General features: G+C 46.4%; 1 protein-coding gene across 4 annotated transcripts in view; it reads left to right on the top strand.

The window, feature by feature from the left end:
• The first annotated feature begins 8,986 nt into the window (after positions 1–8,986).
• FHDC1 (FH2 domain containing 1) overlaps positions 8,987–17,001 on the top strand; it is a 42,791-nt gene continuing 34,776 nt past the window's right edge. Inside the window, exons 1-2 of one of the 4 annotated variants that reach the window (XM_027067501.2) lie at positions 8,987–9,139; positions 15,791–16,413. In XM_027067501.2, coding sequence (XP_026923302.1) covers positions 15,928–16,413 — 486 coding nt within the window. In that variant the 5' untranslated portion in view covers positions 8,987–9,139; positions 15,791–15,927. Of the gene's footprint in view, positions 9,140–9,195; positions 9,590–9,643; positions 9,857–10,340; positions 11,353–15,790; positions 16,414–17,001 lie in introns of those variants that run through there. The other 3 variants (XM_027067516.2, XM_027067507.2, XM_027067495.2) reach the window with 3 other exon arrangements.

The following is a 17,001-nucleotide window of genomic DNA, read 5'->3' as shown; positions in this document are numbered from 1 at the left end:
GTTGACTTTTCCTCACCTGATTCCACTAATACCCTCCAGAGGTCCAGATGGTCCCTGAAGTGGGTCTAACAATTTCTTCTTGCACTGATGTTGACCATCAGACAAGGCCAGACCTTTAGTTTATCATTTAGATTTCGTATAGATTTTTAAAAAATATATTTTTATATTCTCTAAAATGTATTTATCTAAAAGCCTCCCTATATTTTCTTTGTAAAGCTTGGTTAACATTTTCCTTCAATTAAGCCAGCCAAAAACTAAGAGAAATTGGTAAGAAATTGCAAATGAATAGCTACAAGTCCAACTATAGATGATAGATAAATACACACATATCATAAATATACCCACATACATATACACATATACACACATATATATGTTTAGAGAGAGAGAGAGAGAGAGATTGATAACTTGCCTAAACTGCCAATGGAAGAGAAAGTATAAAAGCTTCATAGCAGACTCTAATCTTAACTTGCCTCTTTGTCCTTTTAAAAAATTACAGTGACATAATAAGAGTCATTGTGCTGTCTTTGCTTTTCAAGCTTTTGGAGTCACTATTTGTGCTCATGACTACAGCAATGAAAACGAGTCTTTTTTTCCCCAAGACACAAGTAGCCTCAGTTCAAGCCACTCCAGACTTCCTTGCCAGTGACCTTAACACTGACCTTGACTTACTTATTCTAGGAAGAACTCTTTCTGTTTAGTCCTTTTAGCTCATTTTTATGTGAATTTCTGTTCATAGTGAGCTGAGATCACTCAATTAATTAAGAAAAACTTCATGATTAATTAAATTATTAGTGTGCTGACTTTTCATTGTTTGAGTATCTCTTTTCCTTACAGTAGCCTCTTTGAAATCCTGTACACACAGCCTATGGAAGCAGTTTACCCAGGCAGTGACAGAGCCAGACAGCTGGCTTACCTGGGCATGCTTAGTCTCTTCTCTTTTGAAATCCAGAATCCATAGCTCAGTGGTGAAGCCCTGAGAGAAGGAGAGGATCCAAGCTTCATGCTTTGATTCCCAGTCCTCTGTATCTGATTTCAGAAGCCAGAACTCAATCCCAATCAGTCTTCTCCACAAACCATGTCAGAGCTGGAAGTGTTTTTCAGTCGGGCACCAGCCACATGGCTTTCTGTGGATCGTCAACATGTCTTCGGAGAGGTTACGCGTGACTGGCCCATGCGTGCCTCCATGTCTTTGGTTCCCCATAAAATGTTACCATAGCTGGCCGTTCTCTCTGTGTGCTCTTACATCCTGCTTCAAAGAACTTGATCTGGTGGATTCCTTTCTGGATTAGGGAAGCCTCTTGAGGACAGAATGTTTGTGTGGCTCTCCCTGTGCCTTGTGTACAAAAAGCATTCAGTTTTGTCAGTAATGGCGATTATCATTGGTGGAGCCTCTCACTTTGAAGGATGAGGCCCACTCGTGTCATTTACTGGTGATGAGGCCCAAGTGTAGTTGACAGACACTGCGACCAACCATTGTCAGAGTTTTGACAGTATGTGCCATGAGATATAAAGATTAATAAAACAGCCCTGCTCTCAAACATTTTTTTAAAAAATTTTTATGTTTATTTATTTTTGACAGAGAGACAGAGCACAAGAGGGGGAGGGGCAGAGAGAGAAGGAGACACAGAATCTGAAGCAGGCTCTAGGCTCCAAGCTGTCAGCATAGAGCCCGATGAGGGGCTTGAACTCATGAACGGTGAGATCATGACCTGAGCCAAAGCCGGACACTTAACCGACTGAGCCACCCAGGTACCCCTCAAACTTTTTGATTTAATGGGGAGAAAGTCTATGCAAATCCTGGGACTGAATGGTGTGGGACAAGGAGAGGGATCAGTATGCCGAACATGCTATTGCAGTTGAGTGTGCAAGGGGCCAGCCTTCAGCTCCAAATTGGAATGTCTTGTGCATGTGTCTATGTGTGTTGGGTACAGAAGAGTATATTTTACCACCCTGCCACCACAGCCAGGTCAGTGGAAATGGCCAAATCCATGTTGTCAAACTAAACCTCACATAAATCACATCTTAAATATGAATACAGTATTATTTCCTTGTAGGCTCTGAATCTTAACACTCCTTTCCCCTACCGGTCATTCAACAGAATGCTCGATTCCTTTTTACCAACTAGGACTAGTGTGAATTTGGACAAAGAGACAGAATTTGTCTATAGCTTCTAGGTTATTCAATTCTCGGGAGAAAATTGTTGGTCAGAAGGTTTAGCAGTTTGGTATATGACCTTAAGGAGATACGAACATCTGGAGGCCAACCTGAGTGCTCCCATTTTTGAGAAAGAAAAGAACTAATAAATTAATAACCATTTACCTAGCACTCAAATGTGTGGGTTATAAGTAGGCACCCAAGCAGTGGGGTGCATGAGTGTTTCATGGTCATGAGAATTTGAACACAATCCTGGTAAAGTCCTTTATTGCAGTTTTGATCATTGCAGCCTGATGAAGAAGAAATCAGCTTATTTTGACATGGAAGACAAATGCATGCAGAAGATGTCTTTGGTGGTAATCTCGTTAGAGCTTTGGCTAAAGCAGAATATGTAACTTGTTAAAAATCTGGATGCCATGGCACCTGGCTGGCTCAGTTGGTGAAGCATGCACCTATTGATCTTGGGGTTGTGAGTTCGAGCCCCACATTATGTGTAGAGATTACTTAAAAAATTGATTAATTTTTATCAACTATTAAAAATCTGGACGCCAGGGGCCCTGGTGGCTCAGTCGGTTAAGCGCCAACTTCAGCTCAGGTCGTGATCTCGCATTTCATGAGTTCAAGCCCAGAGTTCAAGCTCTGTGCTGACAGCTCAAAGACTGGAGCCTGCTTCAGATTCTGTGTCTCCCTCTCTCTCTCTGCCCCTCCCCTGCTCGTGCTCTCTCTTTTTCTCTCTCTCTCTTTCAAAAATAAACATTAGAAAAACATTTTTTTAGTCTAGATGCCAATAAAAATTTGGGGAGTGAGTCATAATCTTCATTGTTCCCCTTTGCCCCCTATATCCCCCATCCCTGCTTCAGCCTTCTGAATTAGCCCCTCTGATTTCTTCATGGTGGCTCTACCTAGCCTGTCACATAGGACAAAGGTCTCTGAGCCATCAACTTGATTTCTGTAGACTCTGTACCATGAGCCTGAGGATCACAAGGGGCCCCCTTTTTTATGAGCTCCTGTGCAGGACGCTGCCAGGGCAGAATTCCTTCCTCTGCCCTCCCCTCCAGTAGACAAGGTTTAACCTGATTGTGCCCAGCAGGCAAATAGGCACCTTTGGAAATTAGTCTCCTTATTGAGACCAAGTCTGAAAAGGGCATGCTTATAACGGAAAGAATGCAAAGCTAGAAAATATGTTCAAATCTTTGATAAGGGGGCCGGAAGGTAGAGGGGAAATGAAGACGTATGAACAGCTAGCATTTTCTCTGCTTTCCCTTATTTATATTCCTCTTGAAATTACAAATGTGATGTGTCTTTGTGACCCCAAACTTGGGGAGAATAAGAATCTACAGTGAGATGGTATTTAATTTCCCTGGGAAGAGAAATTGTCCTTTTTGGGGATGGGTGGGGGCACAATTTCCAACATAAAGATGATTCCATTGCATAGTGTAAGTTAAAGTCCTGTGTTCAGTTGTGTGCCCACATCCCCTCTGCCCCTGTGTAAAAAGGACACCCGGAGAGCCAGTGCCTAGTAATCACCCCACAGGAAACACGACACAACTCAAAATGCAAATATTCAGAAATTCACATACCCGTGCCTTCAGCAAAGAGGTGCAGTGGGGAAAGAGCCTAGCTTTAATTTCAGATATCAGCAACATTTCGAGAAAAATTAAAAGTAAAATTATTTGCTCTTTTCTGTAGCCTCGTCCTGAGAAATCACCACCATTTTATAGCTCAATATACAGTTTAACACAGAAAAGTTGATCATGTGCATGAAAAACACCAGATAAAAGAAACTTAGAAATGTGAGGGGAATGTCTTTCATTTACTGTAAACTACAAATGGCTGGATGTTTAATATCACCTCTCTGAGTTAGATTAAATATAAGAGCCTCCTTCTTCAGGAGGGGGCCAGGAGTTAGGAGTGAAGATGAACAGAGAAGTACAGGGTTTAACCCCAACACAGCCCTGTTCAGGTTTGACCTGGTCAGGCCCACAAAGAGATGCAAATATGAGCTAATTGTGATGCTGCATGTTTTGGTGGGGATCTTCCTTGCTGCCAAGGCCTGTCAAAATGTGAATAATGAATGGTATTGCCACCAAAAGACTTACTGTCGTTCTCAAAAAAGGGTCCATTTGAATTCTTTCTAGGTATCTGGCTTAAGTAATACTAAGATGCTAATTGTTATGGGCTGGTTTTATTATTTCCTATCATACCCAAAGTATTTACCATCTTATTAGAAATAGAAGCTTAGCGCCAAAGTATTGTGCATAATTGGTCCCTAAACTAAGTACAAACTCAATTTGCAAGGGAAATAAAAAGGGCTCTACAAAATTGCTAAGTCACCAACATGTCCTTTTGCCCACCTTTATATGCCATACATCTTGTACAAGATTGCACATATTATTTCCCCAGGGAAGCGCGCGCGCACACACACACACACACACACACACACACACACACACATCACCACCACCACATACCAATATCGTTGATTCATTGAGTTTCTGTTTGCTGACTGCCTGTAACTGTGAGTGTTATGGTTTCAAATTACTCTTTGTTCTTCTAACTTCTTCAAAGGATAAACAATTTGAAACAGTTAAAACCAGTAGCAAAAGAAATTGGCATCTGACATCCTCGTTAACTTAATTCCTCTCACTGAGACTCACATACTTGTTTTTTGATGATGGTGAGTGGAAAGAAGTAATACACTTTCATGTTGTATTTTAAAGGTATTTTTCTCCTGAAAATTTGAATGTCTTAACAGCCAGTACCTACATTTTCAAACAATACTGAGCGGTTTTCTAAGCACTGTATCAACTGTAAGCTAAGAAAAGGCCTAGCTGGGGGTTTTCTGGATGAGGGAGAGCCTCAGTAATGTGTACCCCATTTCTCTTACCTTAGTCTCCGCTTCCATCCTGGTCTCCAAAATGCACACACACGCACACACACATACACCTTAAAAAGCAAATGAACAATGTGCTCTAAGGAAACATAGACAGCAGGAGAAAAAGGTCATCAGCTGCCTAATTACCTCATTCTTACATGTTGGTAGGGATTGTCTGTAATCTCTCTTATCCTCAAACAAATCAGGCATTGTTGTTGACCAAGTACCTGTGTTTACTTCTGGCAAGAGAAATGCCTGTTGATGTTACCATGGATATCAACATCACATGTGAAAGCATTTTCTATTTAAAACTTTTCAGAAATCACTTGTTAGCACCCAGAAAAAAAGTTTTCTCCCTCTTCATAATCAGAGCCCAGTCATTATTTACTACACTTAAAAGCAATTTACTGTCTACATTTCTTAGCCTGCAACAAGAAAACATCATCTTCTCAGTTCAAAGTTGTCTAGAAAACTATAGCAACCCAGTGTCTGCATTTTGCCAATAAGGTATGCGATGCAAATTCACATTCATGGTGACAGCAACAATTCTGTTGAATTTATTTATTTTACACTTTTCAACCTTTGAATGGAACAAGGCCTAGTGATCTCTCTTAGACATGGCTCTTACTAGAAGGGTTGGTGAGTCTTTGCATTTGTCTGCAAGTCTGTTTAAATCTAGAGTTGGTAGAGTTAGTTTCTTCTGCAGTGTCCAATTTTAAGAGCCTATAATCTAAATACTGAACAACTGATCTCATCAGCTATATTTTAAGAACAAAGATTAAGTAAATCTCAGTCTGCATCAGAGAAAGAGATTTTAAAAAATTAGTTTGATGCCTCAATCCTATGCCAGAGGGGACTTATTTCATTGTGTCCATTGTGGTTCCTTAGAGGGCCCAGTAAGTCAGCTCATGCATTAGACTTAACTCCTTAAGCAAACACGCCTGTTTTAGAACTGAAAGTTTTGTTTTTTTTTCAAAGGATGGATTCTGAAATTTGATTCATTTTGGTTTGAAGGTTTTGTTTAGTGGCTCCTAATGACAGATTCAAATACAAAATGCTTGATGTAGGAGAAACCGAAAGCTTCTCAGGGCTGAAGAAGTGAAGCCAGAAGAGAAAAAATGAACTGGGCAAAGGAAAAGGAGCCATCTGCCATCTGGAAAGGAAAGTCTGGGGAGAGGGAAAAGCAAACCGCAGACAGAGAAGTTCTTCTGCAGGGTTGGAGCTGGCACCTGTGAGGCTCGTGGCCTGGGCCACACTAAGCTAGAACACGCTCCAGAGAGGTCAGCTTGCTTGGAAGAGTGCGTGCCGGCCACACTCCCTGCTGCTCAGATGTCCCTGCGGTCAAACAGCAGCTTCCTCCAAGCCACAAATTCCAGGGCCTGGGCTGACTTGGAGCACACTTGGCTTCAGGAGTCTTTCCAGCCTTCCTCCAGAGAGGGCTGCTGGCGTTTCTGGGGTACAGAAGACAAACAGCAGACCCTAACTCCCAAGCACAAACTTAGGTGAGATGAAGGCTTGGTTAACAATCTGCATATAAACAGATGAAGAACAAACTGCCCATCAGATTTGCAGCCTCTGATTCAAATCCGTGGGGACACTGACTCTATTTCAGACTTGGGCTCTGTGCTACTCAACTACTTTTTGGCCACCTCATTTGCACACCATATAAAAAGAGCCAAAAATTGGGTGCTGGGTGGCTCAGTCAGTTGAGATTCTGACTCTTGATATTGGCTCAGGTTGTGATCTCCCCGTCCTGGGATTGAGCCCTGCGTTGGGCTCTGGGCTCCACACTGACAGCGCTGAGCCTGCTTGGGATTCTCTCCCCTCTATCTGTCCCTCCCCAACTGGCTCGAGCAAGCGCTCTCTCTCTTTCTCTGCCCCTTCTCCACTCACTTGCGACACATTCTCTCTCTCTCTCTCTCAAAATAAATAAACTTTAAAAAACGTAAATAAGAGCCAAAAATTAAGGCTGACACATTCAGGGCCAGCACACAATGCTGTTTGGGCACAATAGAACACTTCAGACTGCAGGAGGGGGAGGTAGGAAGCAGCCAGCATCAGACTGAAGATCTCTGCTTTCTTCGTGTACTGATGCCAAGGAGTGGACTCTGGAGTCCAACTTAACTTCTCTAAGCTAGAAAATGCAGAATGGAGAGTTTCTAGAATTGTTGCGAGACTCAAGTGTGATGCCTGACACATGGCCAACAGCAAGTATCAGCTCCTCCTTCCTCTAACTGGGGTTAATGGATGTGCATACAAAGTACAGATGTAAGAGACATGACTTGTGGAAAGAGCAAATTTGGCAAATACTTAGATCTAAGGAATTTAGAAGAGAAAAAGAACCAGAGGAAAGCTGGGATTGTGAGTTTTATTTTACTTTATTTTTTAAAGTTTATTTATTTTGAGGAGGGAGGGGGAGAGAGAGAGAGAGACAGAAAGAGAGAATCCCAAGAAGGCTCCTGGCTGCCAGCACAGAGCCCAAATTGGGGCTCAAATTCATGAACTGTGAGATCATGACCTGAGCCAAAGTCAGATTCTTAACCCAATGAGCCACCCAGGTGCCCCTATTTTATTTTTTTCTTAATGTTTATTCATTTTGAGAGGGGGGGGTAGGGGGAGGGGAGGGAGACAGAGAGAGGAGAGAGAGAATCCCAACCTGACACAGGGCTCAATCTTAGGAACTATGAGATCACAACCTGAGCTGAAATCAAAAATCAGATGCTCAACTGACTGAACCACCCAGGCACCCCTTGATTGTAAATTTTAAAAATCAGGTCTTAAGAGGTGCAGGCAGGAAGAGTCCTAGTTTTAAGAGAAAGAAGAATTGACCCTTGGACACTTAATTTGGACCTGAGATATTACAGAGACAATTTAAGATTTAAGAGTCTGTGACACGGAGGTGGAATCAGAAGTGGATTTGCCTTGGAGCTCAAGTTTTGCTGCCCCTTACTCTCAGGGACACTACCAAGGACACATACCTAGTGTTGTGTCTGTAGGTTGTTATCATTTGTCTTTAAAAAGCTCCCTCAAGAGTTGTACGAACTACAGGCCCCATAAAATCTGGACCTTCCAGGTTCAAGTCAGAAGGTAGCACCCGTGGGGGAATGAGAGATAAAGAGTTGGAAGAATCTAGTTACTGTCCTCAAAGAACAAAAAGGGTCAGCAGAGGAGGCCAGAGAGGCAAAGGGAAGGCCGGTAGGTCAGGATGCTGCAGGGAGATCAAAAAGACACGAGGTTAAGGATGGGTCACTGGATTTGACCCTTCAAAAAAGTGGCTGATTTTAAAGTGCACACTTAGTACAGTGTGGGTAAAGCCCAGGTTGGGGGGTTGGGGGGGTGGGGGGTGCTTGAAGAGTGGGAAGTGTTCAGTGGGTGTAGACCCCTCATCTGGCCAGGACCACATAAAAGAAAAGGAGAAGATACCATTCGGCTCCTCGATTTTGGTACTCTATAATTCAGCTTTTGCCTGTGCAGTCGCTGTTCCTTTGGGATTAATATTATCGTCCTGAGCATGGGGCTTTCCCTTTTATTACATTCCCGCTCCTTGAGATTTTCTGTGGGCTTGGTTGGACTTACCCCTCACGTGTAGTATAAGCCTGTTCAATGACTGATATATGGGCTCTTGCCTGGCATGGAATTTGTTTTTTGTTTTGCTTTGTTTTTGCCCTAATAGCTTCACTTTTTCCATCCATATGGAGGTCGGGAATTCTGTCGTGGGAGTTCAGGGGTTGAAGACCAGGGTGGAGAGTCAGAAGTCATGAGGCACCAGAGGCTGGCAAGGCTGTGCGGTCTGTTATCTGGGATCACAAAGTCAGAGGTAAGGATGACTTCATCCTCACACAGGGCACCTCCCCACCTGATTTCCGATGGGCCGGACTTGCCCAGGATCTTTTGACTATGTTTCTCACTGGCTGGAGTCACAAGTTACTTTGGGGAAAAAAAAAAAAAAAAAGCGATTAAACTGTCCCGGGTTTCTTCCTGTGAGGAGTCTTTCCCAGACAGCGTCCGTTCAGGCGATCTGGCTTGCACTGGACTTTGCTTTGCTTAAGTATAGCTGAAAGATTCCTGTTACCATCATCACTGAGGAGATTATATAGATATAAAAAGGTAACAAACCTACAGACTCTACGGAAGAGCTGACCTTTGGGTAGCTCCGGCTCAACCGGGATTCGGTTTTAAGGGCTGCGACAGTTCACCCAAATGCTGTCTTGTGCTCCAGGGAGAAACAAGCACGGGGGCAGAGGGTGGACTGGCGCGCGCGCGCGCGTGTGTCTGTGTGTGTGTGCGCGCGCGCGTGGAGTGTGTGCGTGCAGGAGAGTGCGTGTGCGCAGGGGGTGCCGGGGAGGTTGCGGCAGAGGCTGCTTTGTGGAAAGCACTTGCGGGCTCAGAAGCGGCTTGGCACCTCCCCTTGCTGGTTACTCGAGGACACCCGACTCTTCTTCACACTCCGTACTTGTCGGTTTCTCGCCGCCCCTACTTCCCTCGGGGGCTTTCGGGTGCGGGGAGCAGCGTGCGAGGTGGCGGCTTCCAGGCCCCCAGGGCCCCGCGTAGGTGAAGGTGAGCACCGCAGCGCCGACGGTGGCGCTCGGAGGGTGGGAGGAGGGAAGGGACCGAGCAGGAAAGGGCGTGTTGCGCTTTGCGGCTGGCGCTGGGAGCAGCCCGGACTGCGGCATTGTTACCTGAGGCAGCGCCTGAGCCCCGCCCCGCGCCGCCCTGCCCCCTCGCGGTCCCGGGCCGCCCCGGCTGCAGAGACCCGGGAAGAAGCGTTGGTGCTGGAGACAGCGGTGGGGAGCGAGGAGCGCGCGCGCGGAGAGCCGGCCGCCGGTGAGTGGGAGCCGGACGGCCGAGGCAGGGGTGACCGCTGCTCGGGGGCATCGGGTCCCAGACACTTCCCGATTCTGTAGGGCCAAGGTGGAGGATCAGCCAGGACCCGGGGCTGCGGCGCCAAGTCTCGGCTGCCTTCGAGCCTCAGTGGGAAGGCTGGGGAGGTTTGCGCTTCCTCCACACCCACCCGAGTGACTTTGGTGCTTGCGCTAGAGGACAGCGATCGGCCTCTTGAGGATAAGACGGGCTGGCCTGGACCCGCGTCTAGAGAACGAGCTAGGTCACGGGCCGCCTCCGGGTTGGACCTGGCTAATTTAGTTTCAGCTGCTAAGACTTTTGGATAAACTGTGCCCCCCGCTTGATCCCCGCCGGGTCCTAGAGCGCGCAACCGGCCAGCGGGGAGCCACGACTTGGCCCTCCGGACAGTGGGTGCGGGGTTGGCGAGGACCGCGTCCGGGTGATGCGGACTGAGGACAAGACGGCTCTTGCACTTGCACACTTGTCCTGGCCGTGCGAAGTTCAGGTTACAAACTGCGCCCTGAGCTTTGAAGTTTGGGGAGGAAGCGGGTGGGCTGGTGAGTCAGCTCCAGCCGCTGCGGTGCCCCTAGCTCGAGGACCGCGGGCTCTCGGTTTAATCCTCTGACCAAACACCAGGAGTCTCTCCTCTACATTTTTTCCGTCGTCTCTTCCCGGCTCCCATCTGGTGATTTGCAGTGCGGCCGCCAGGGCTTTCTACCCTGCGCCCGGGATCCGGACCCCGGACGTGGGGGAGGTGTCACCGCAAAGGTTCGAGGACTGGGTGGAGCTCACGTTTGCGAACCAGGAGACCCCCCCCCCCCGACCCCCGCCGCCGGCTTTGCTTCAAACACTGAGACACCTCCCCTAGTTAGCCTCCCCACCCCTCCTGGCTTTCTGGAGCTTTGTGCAGCTGCGGGGTGGAGGGGCGGGTACCCTGGGATCGGCGCGGGGCCGGGGGGCGGACCCTAAAGCCCGGGCCCTCCAGGCGAGGGGGCGGGGCCGAGAGACCCCCCCCCCCTCCCCCTTGCACGCCCCGGCCAGCCGGCCTCTGGGGTCGCGGGAGCGGAGAGCTGGTGCGGCGGCGCCTCCAGTCGCTTCTGCCCGAAGACCGGCGAACGCTCGGCGCTCCCGGGAGGAGGAGGGTCCAGCCCTTCCCCGGCGTCGACCCTTTCGGCCCCGCTGGTTCCCACACGGCCGGCACTTGCGTCTCCCTGGAGCGTGCCCTCGCCCCGCCGCAGGGGTCGCCGGCGAGCTTGCGCGGCCGTGTGGGAGTCTATCTCCGCGGCGCACCGGCGCCCGCTCCCCCACCGCCGCTCCTGCAGCGGTCCAGATAAAGACGCCGCCCGGGGCTCGTGCGCGGCCGCGGGACCTCCCTCGCGCGTCCCTCCTGCGGCCGCTGGCGCCTCAACGCGCTCCCCAGGGATTCGGCGGACGCGGCGCCCCCGAGCCTTCCGTGCAGCCGAGCCGGGGCCGTTTTGGTGAGTGGCTGGGGCGGGACGCAGGACTCGGGGCTGGGGGCGGAAGGACTCGGTGGACCGCTCGGCGGTGCAGAGACCTGGAAAACTGTGTGTCTAGACCTCGCGAAAGAAATCGTGCCCCCGGTGTCCCCCACGCCGAATTTCTTCAGGACCCGGCAGTGTTCAAACATCTGTTTGCACAGAAATTGCCCCTACTGTTCGGCCGTCTGTGACCCCCCTCTAGTGACCCATAGTTGTCTTCCTGGAATGAGTGGCGAGCGCTTCCTTCCCTCCCTTTCTCATGAGCATCTTTGGCGCTCGTTTGCTTTTTTTCTTGGTTTTGGGACGTTGAGAGAAATTGAAAAATCACATTCGAACAACAAGCGTTCTTTCTCTGCTCTGAGGGTGTTGCGCTCAGGGGCATCTGTGAAGTGTTTATGTTGTGCTGCAGATTAAACACGCTGACTGTAAACAGTCTTGGGTTCTTTCACTGCAGGCTGGAGTGCCAAGGTGAAGGGTTGGATGTTGCCAGCTCTGATTTGACTGCGTGGTTGACATTCTGTGTTTAATAATCAAGAAAGGTTTTGAAAGATAGGTGGTCGGGGAGGAGCCTTTCCCTATGAATTAGTGGAGTGAGAGCAAAAATTCCGTATTTTAGAATCGCTCGTACTCTCCCTACCCTTTCTTCTTCCCCAGATTAAATAGGGCTGAGTGTTCGGCTTCTCTCCAAACCTGGCCTACTCTGCCCCGTTTGTCATCAGAGGGGTGTGGGCCAGCCCTTCCTGCTCCCACCTCATCTGTGACACAAGTCAGGAATGAAGGGGAAAGGTTTCCTGGAGGGTTTTCCTTGGCTGGTTTACTTTTGATTATTGTTGACCTAGAGGGTGAGTGAGGTGCTGAGCAATAGGGCCCCACTAACCCTCTTTGAGGAGAACCCTGAGCTCTGAACTGACTTTCAGGAACATGTTTTCCTCCTAAATATGCTGTGAAATGAAATGTACATTTTCTCTCTTCTTCCCTCCCACTCACTCCCTTTAAGAGAACACCAAGAGCAAAGCAATGCTTGCTGTTGGGCCAGAGGGCTTCGTTGAAGACCCTTATGAACATTCACATTCTAAGACGTTTTGCTTTCTGATCAGCTAAAGACATGGTCCCAGAATCCCCCTATTGAAAATTCACATGGCTAAAAGATGCTCCACGGAGCTACCGCCTCCCTTGAGGGTCCATCACTCGGGCACACCCCTGATGGGTCATGATTAGCACTCAGGGGACTTGAAGAGTTATCTTCAGAGCCTTACAGTGACAGCCCTACATTTTACTCAGGGCTGGGCATTTGTCAGCCTTAGCAGCTGCCCTCCCTGCTGCTGAGGTCCCCAACCTGTAGGTGACATGTTAAATACAAACCTGTCTCTATCTGCCCTGGAGAGATCGATGGGACACTTGACACTTTCCAGACAGAGCCAAGGCTAATTCCATTGTCCCTGTTGGCAATTGGCAGCTGTGAGAAACAGCAGTGGGTTTAAGGCTCCCGTAATACCTGTGTTCTAGCATATTTGGAGAGCATGTGTTTGCATCTTTACTGTGGACAGTACCCTAGTAAATCAAATGTTCTTTGTGTATCCTCTGTTTTACTGCCTGATGAGACTGTGGAAACGGTTAGAATGTCTGTCTGTACTTTTTTTCCAATGTCTCTTTGACATTGGAAATCCCAGCCAAAGGGAAAGCCCTATCAAAGCCCTATTGAAGCCAGTAGTAAAAGCATTAGCATCTAAGCTAATCATTGCTGGAGAATTTATTCATTAGAAGCTGTTGGGGGCCTAGGATCCTTATTTGTTATACCCTGGGAAAAAATTAGCCAGACAGCATACCAGCAACAGTGTTGTAAATTTTATTTTGTTCTTTTAACTTTTGAAAATAGCATTCTTTCTCAAGATGGGGCAGTGGTTAGAATTATGCCAATGCATGACTAACACCTGTCACTTTTTACTTTGATAAGCTTTTATCTGGTACTTCTGTGCAATGCGCAAGACTCAGAAAGACTTGCATCCTTCAGAGCTTTAGTGTTAGCAAGCAGTGCTGGTGCAGGACCAAGTGTATGGTCTTTCTCACTCTTAGTATCTGTATTTGCTGTGTGAGGTTTAACGGTATATCTGTATATATACTTACGCAGCACTGAGTGAGTTATTGCTTTCTAGGATGGAGACTTTTTAAGGTGATCACCTATTCTTGAGTAATCTATAATCAAGTCAGCATATCTGCAGTTGGAGGTGAATTGGAGGATTAGCAGCTCTTTAATACATGAGATATTTTATGTACAGAAGTATTTGAAAATATGTAAGGATAAACTGCCAAGATTACCTGTACAGTCTTGAAAACAGAAGAGTTCAAATATAACTATAAACTGTAATTGACAATGAGTCATTTGCTTAAGGGGTGCCAACTATGAAAACAGCCTAGTTATGCCCCTAATGATAATTATGAAAACTCCTTTTAAAAGCCAGTTGCATCTCAAGTGAGCTGTAAGTTGGCTTGGGTAAATAATTTCAGTTTTACTTTCTAAAAAATTATCTAGTGATGATGGCTACACAACGCTTTGAAAGTGCTTAATGTCACTGATGTACACTTATAAATGGTTAAAACGGCATTTAAAAAATGCAATTAGTAGCTGGCAGTGCCATCTTTTACCCATATATAGTTTTCAAAAGTTAAGTATTCAAATGTTTTATAAAAACATTTGTTCTTGTAATTTAGAGATGATATATAATCACTGAATATTGAAAAAGGACAAACCTAGTAACTTAGAAAGCAAAGAATGGGACTACTAAAGGTATTTTTCTAGCAGCCAGAAGTAACTTAGCATTTTATCTATTAAACCCAATACATATTTTGAAGAAAATGTGTGAAAGTAAAGAGAAATCATATGGACATATGATACTGGTTATTGTTAATACTAGCTAACTATGGTACCCAGGCATCTTGGTACATGTAGTAGCTCATTTATTCTTATGCAAACCAATGAAACAGTATATCTTTATATTATAGATGAGGATACTGAGATGTAGATCAAATAACCTTGGGTTGCTCAGTCAAACAAATAGCAGAACTGAGATCTGAGGGGGAAAAATCTATTCTGAACTCTCCACTCTTATTCCCAAGGCAATGCTGCCTCTTGTACATGGTTCTGTGTAAAGTATCTGAAATATTTGAATTAGTGCTATCAGACAGATCACTCCTACGTAATCCAGTGTTGTTTGACCAATGTGTGTCTGTAAGTGTGAGCTCTGACAATGATGTTGTAAAAGGATAATTACACTCAGAAGGCCAGTCTAAAAAAGCCTTTCCCTGTGGCCCTTTATGACCTGGAGGAAACGGTCCTTTTTACATGCCCACATAGTTGGGGTGCTCACTTCATAAGGGTCCCTACATCCTCAGTGAACCAGTCCTCATCTCTGAAGAAATGTAGTTGTTTTGACCTCTGTTTTCATATCAGGTCCATAACAACTCAATACCAAAAACAAACATTTAAAGGTCAATAAAAACACAAGCTACTAAAATTAGTCAGTGACTGTGGATAAGGGGTAGACATGGCAGGTATGATACGGACAGCATATCCTCGTGTGTATGTCTTCTTTGCTAGTAATGTCACAGAAGAAGCAGAAGAGGTTGGCAAGAAGTTCTGATTGTTTCCTAAGAGTGGCTTAATTAGAATCTGAAATGAGAACATTGGAAGCAATGGGAGAGGTCATGTAATGGATCCCAACCTCCTAATTTTACAAATGACAAAACCGAAGTCTAGTGAGGCGAGGTGATTTGTCTAAAATGTAAGCAGTGCTGCTTGATTTAGAGCCACAACCTTTAATCTTTACATTTAGTGTTTTTTTCCTCTATTTGTGGGGAAGCCCCATCACCAAGTGGAGCAGGGACTTGGTGGCCCCTGACTCCGGGGGAATGAGTTTGGTCACTATTTTATCATCTCCAGATGCCCTGCCTATTACATGCAAGGCAGAGTATGCCCTTTGACCAAGTGATTGGTAGGGGACATGTCCATACTGGTGAAAGGCAGGATCATACACTAATACCTAATGCTTCAGCCATTTGGGTAATTTCCCTAGGGGTTGGGTATCCATTGCCCAAAGAAAATGAGCCAGTTAGTGAACAAGTAGTTTATTCATAAAGTGACCAGTACTTGCTGAACCTATAGTGAGCAGGTTCCCAATAAATATGTCTTTGATTGATTAACGGAAGGTTCCCAAGTTGATTTGTTGCTTCTGCTTTGGCAGCATTTCCAGGAGGTAAAATTTGTTTGGTTCACATTTAGAAAAGTATTAGTCCCTTTTAATGCTCTTTTGGATGATTGTAATACCCAGCCACTCGACGAGGACTGGCACTAGGCTCTGGAGGGAAGAGCTGGTATTCACAGGTTTTCCTGTACTGATTTAAAGTTGTTTTATCTTTGTAGGTTTGGAAGATGACACACAACACAGTTGCCTTTTTCTCTGGCAGCAGACTAGCGGGTGAAAAAGTATGACACAAGTTTGATGTTTGTGTCTGCTTCCCCAAGGTCAAGAAATTATCTCCTTAGAAGGCAACAGTACTATGCATGTTATGAATTGTGTCTCCCTGGTCAGCGATAAAGAAAATGGGAATGTCGCCTCGGCAGCTGGATTCATGATCGGGCAAACCCCCCCACCCCCACCACCTCCACCCCCTCCACCTCCACCATGTCCATACTCAGGAGAGGGTTTTCTGCCCTCTCCCCCTCCTCCACCCCCTCCTCCACTCCCCGGGGTGCCTCCAGTCCCACCTCCCCCTCCAGGACTACCCCCGGCTTCTCACATGAACGGCTACAGCCACCTGGGTAAGAAAAAGCGGATGAGAAACTTTTTTTGGAAAACCATTCCGGAGGAGCAAGTTCGTGGCAAAACCAACATCTGGACTTTGGCGGCCAGGCAGCAGCATCACTACCAGATCGATACAAAGACCATCGAGGAGCTCTTTGGGCAGCAAGAAGACACCACCAAACCTTCCCTTTCTAGGAGAGGAGGAACTTTAAACTCATCCTTCAGAGACCCTAAGGAAGAGGTAAGAATGGATCCGGGAGGGATGATCCTCCGCATGCTGCATTGTTTTGTGTTTGGAACGCTGTGTACATTTCAGAACTTGCTAAATCACTCGCAAATACGATAATGCAAGCGAATGTGCTCTGGAAATGTAGAAAGGGCCTTATGCGATGAGCTTGAGCTGACTAGCAAAAAAGTGTAAGAAGCATGCATGCCACATCCTCCCAGACATCCCGGTGGAGTATGACCTCACGCTGAGAACATGCTATCTGGGGCCATCGTCCTTTGGCCTCTCAGCACTGCCCTGTCTCCAGCACATCTGCTGTGGTTTCCCCTGGTGGGGCAGTTCTGCTCAAGTCCATATTACTAGTCTCTGTCGGAACAAAAACCGGAGTTCCTGAACTCAGTTAACTAAGATTAACAGGAACTTTCTGAGACAAAATGCCTTTTGTTAAATACACCGTTAACTACTCTACATCCTTAAGATTTTACCCCTATTGCAATAAAAACGATGCCTCTAGTTTTCCTTCCCTAAGTGTTGTGAGTTAGTCTTGAATTAAACTATGGCTCTGAATTAAACTATGGGCACTGTGGAATAGAAATTTCCAGA

This window comes from Acinonyx jubatus, chromosome B1 (genome assembly GCF_027475565.1).
Source record: "Acinonyx jubatus isolate Ajub_Pintada_27869175 chromosome B1, VMU_Ajub_asm_v1.0, whole genome shotgun sequence".
Taxonomy (NCBI): Eukaryota; Metazoa; Chordata; class Mammalia; order Carnivora; family Felidae; genus Acinonyx; species Acinonyx jubatus.
The sequence above is the reverse complement of the archived record's forward strand: the minus strand, read 5'-3'. Positions and strand labels throughout refer to the sequence as shown.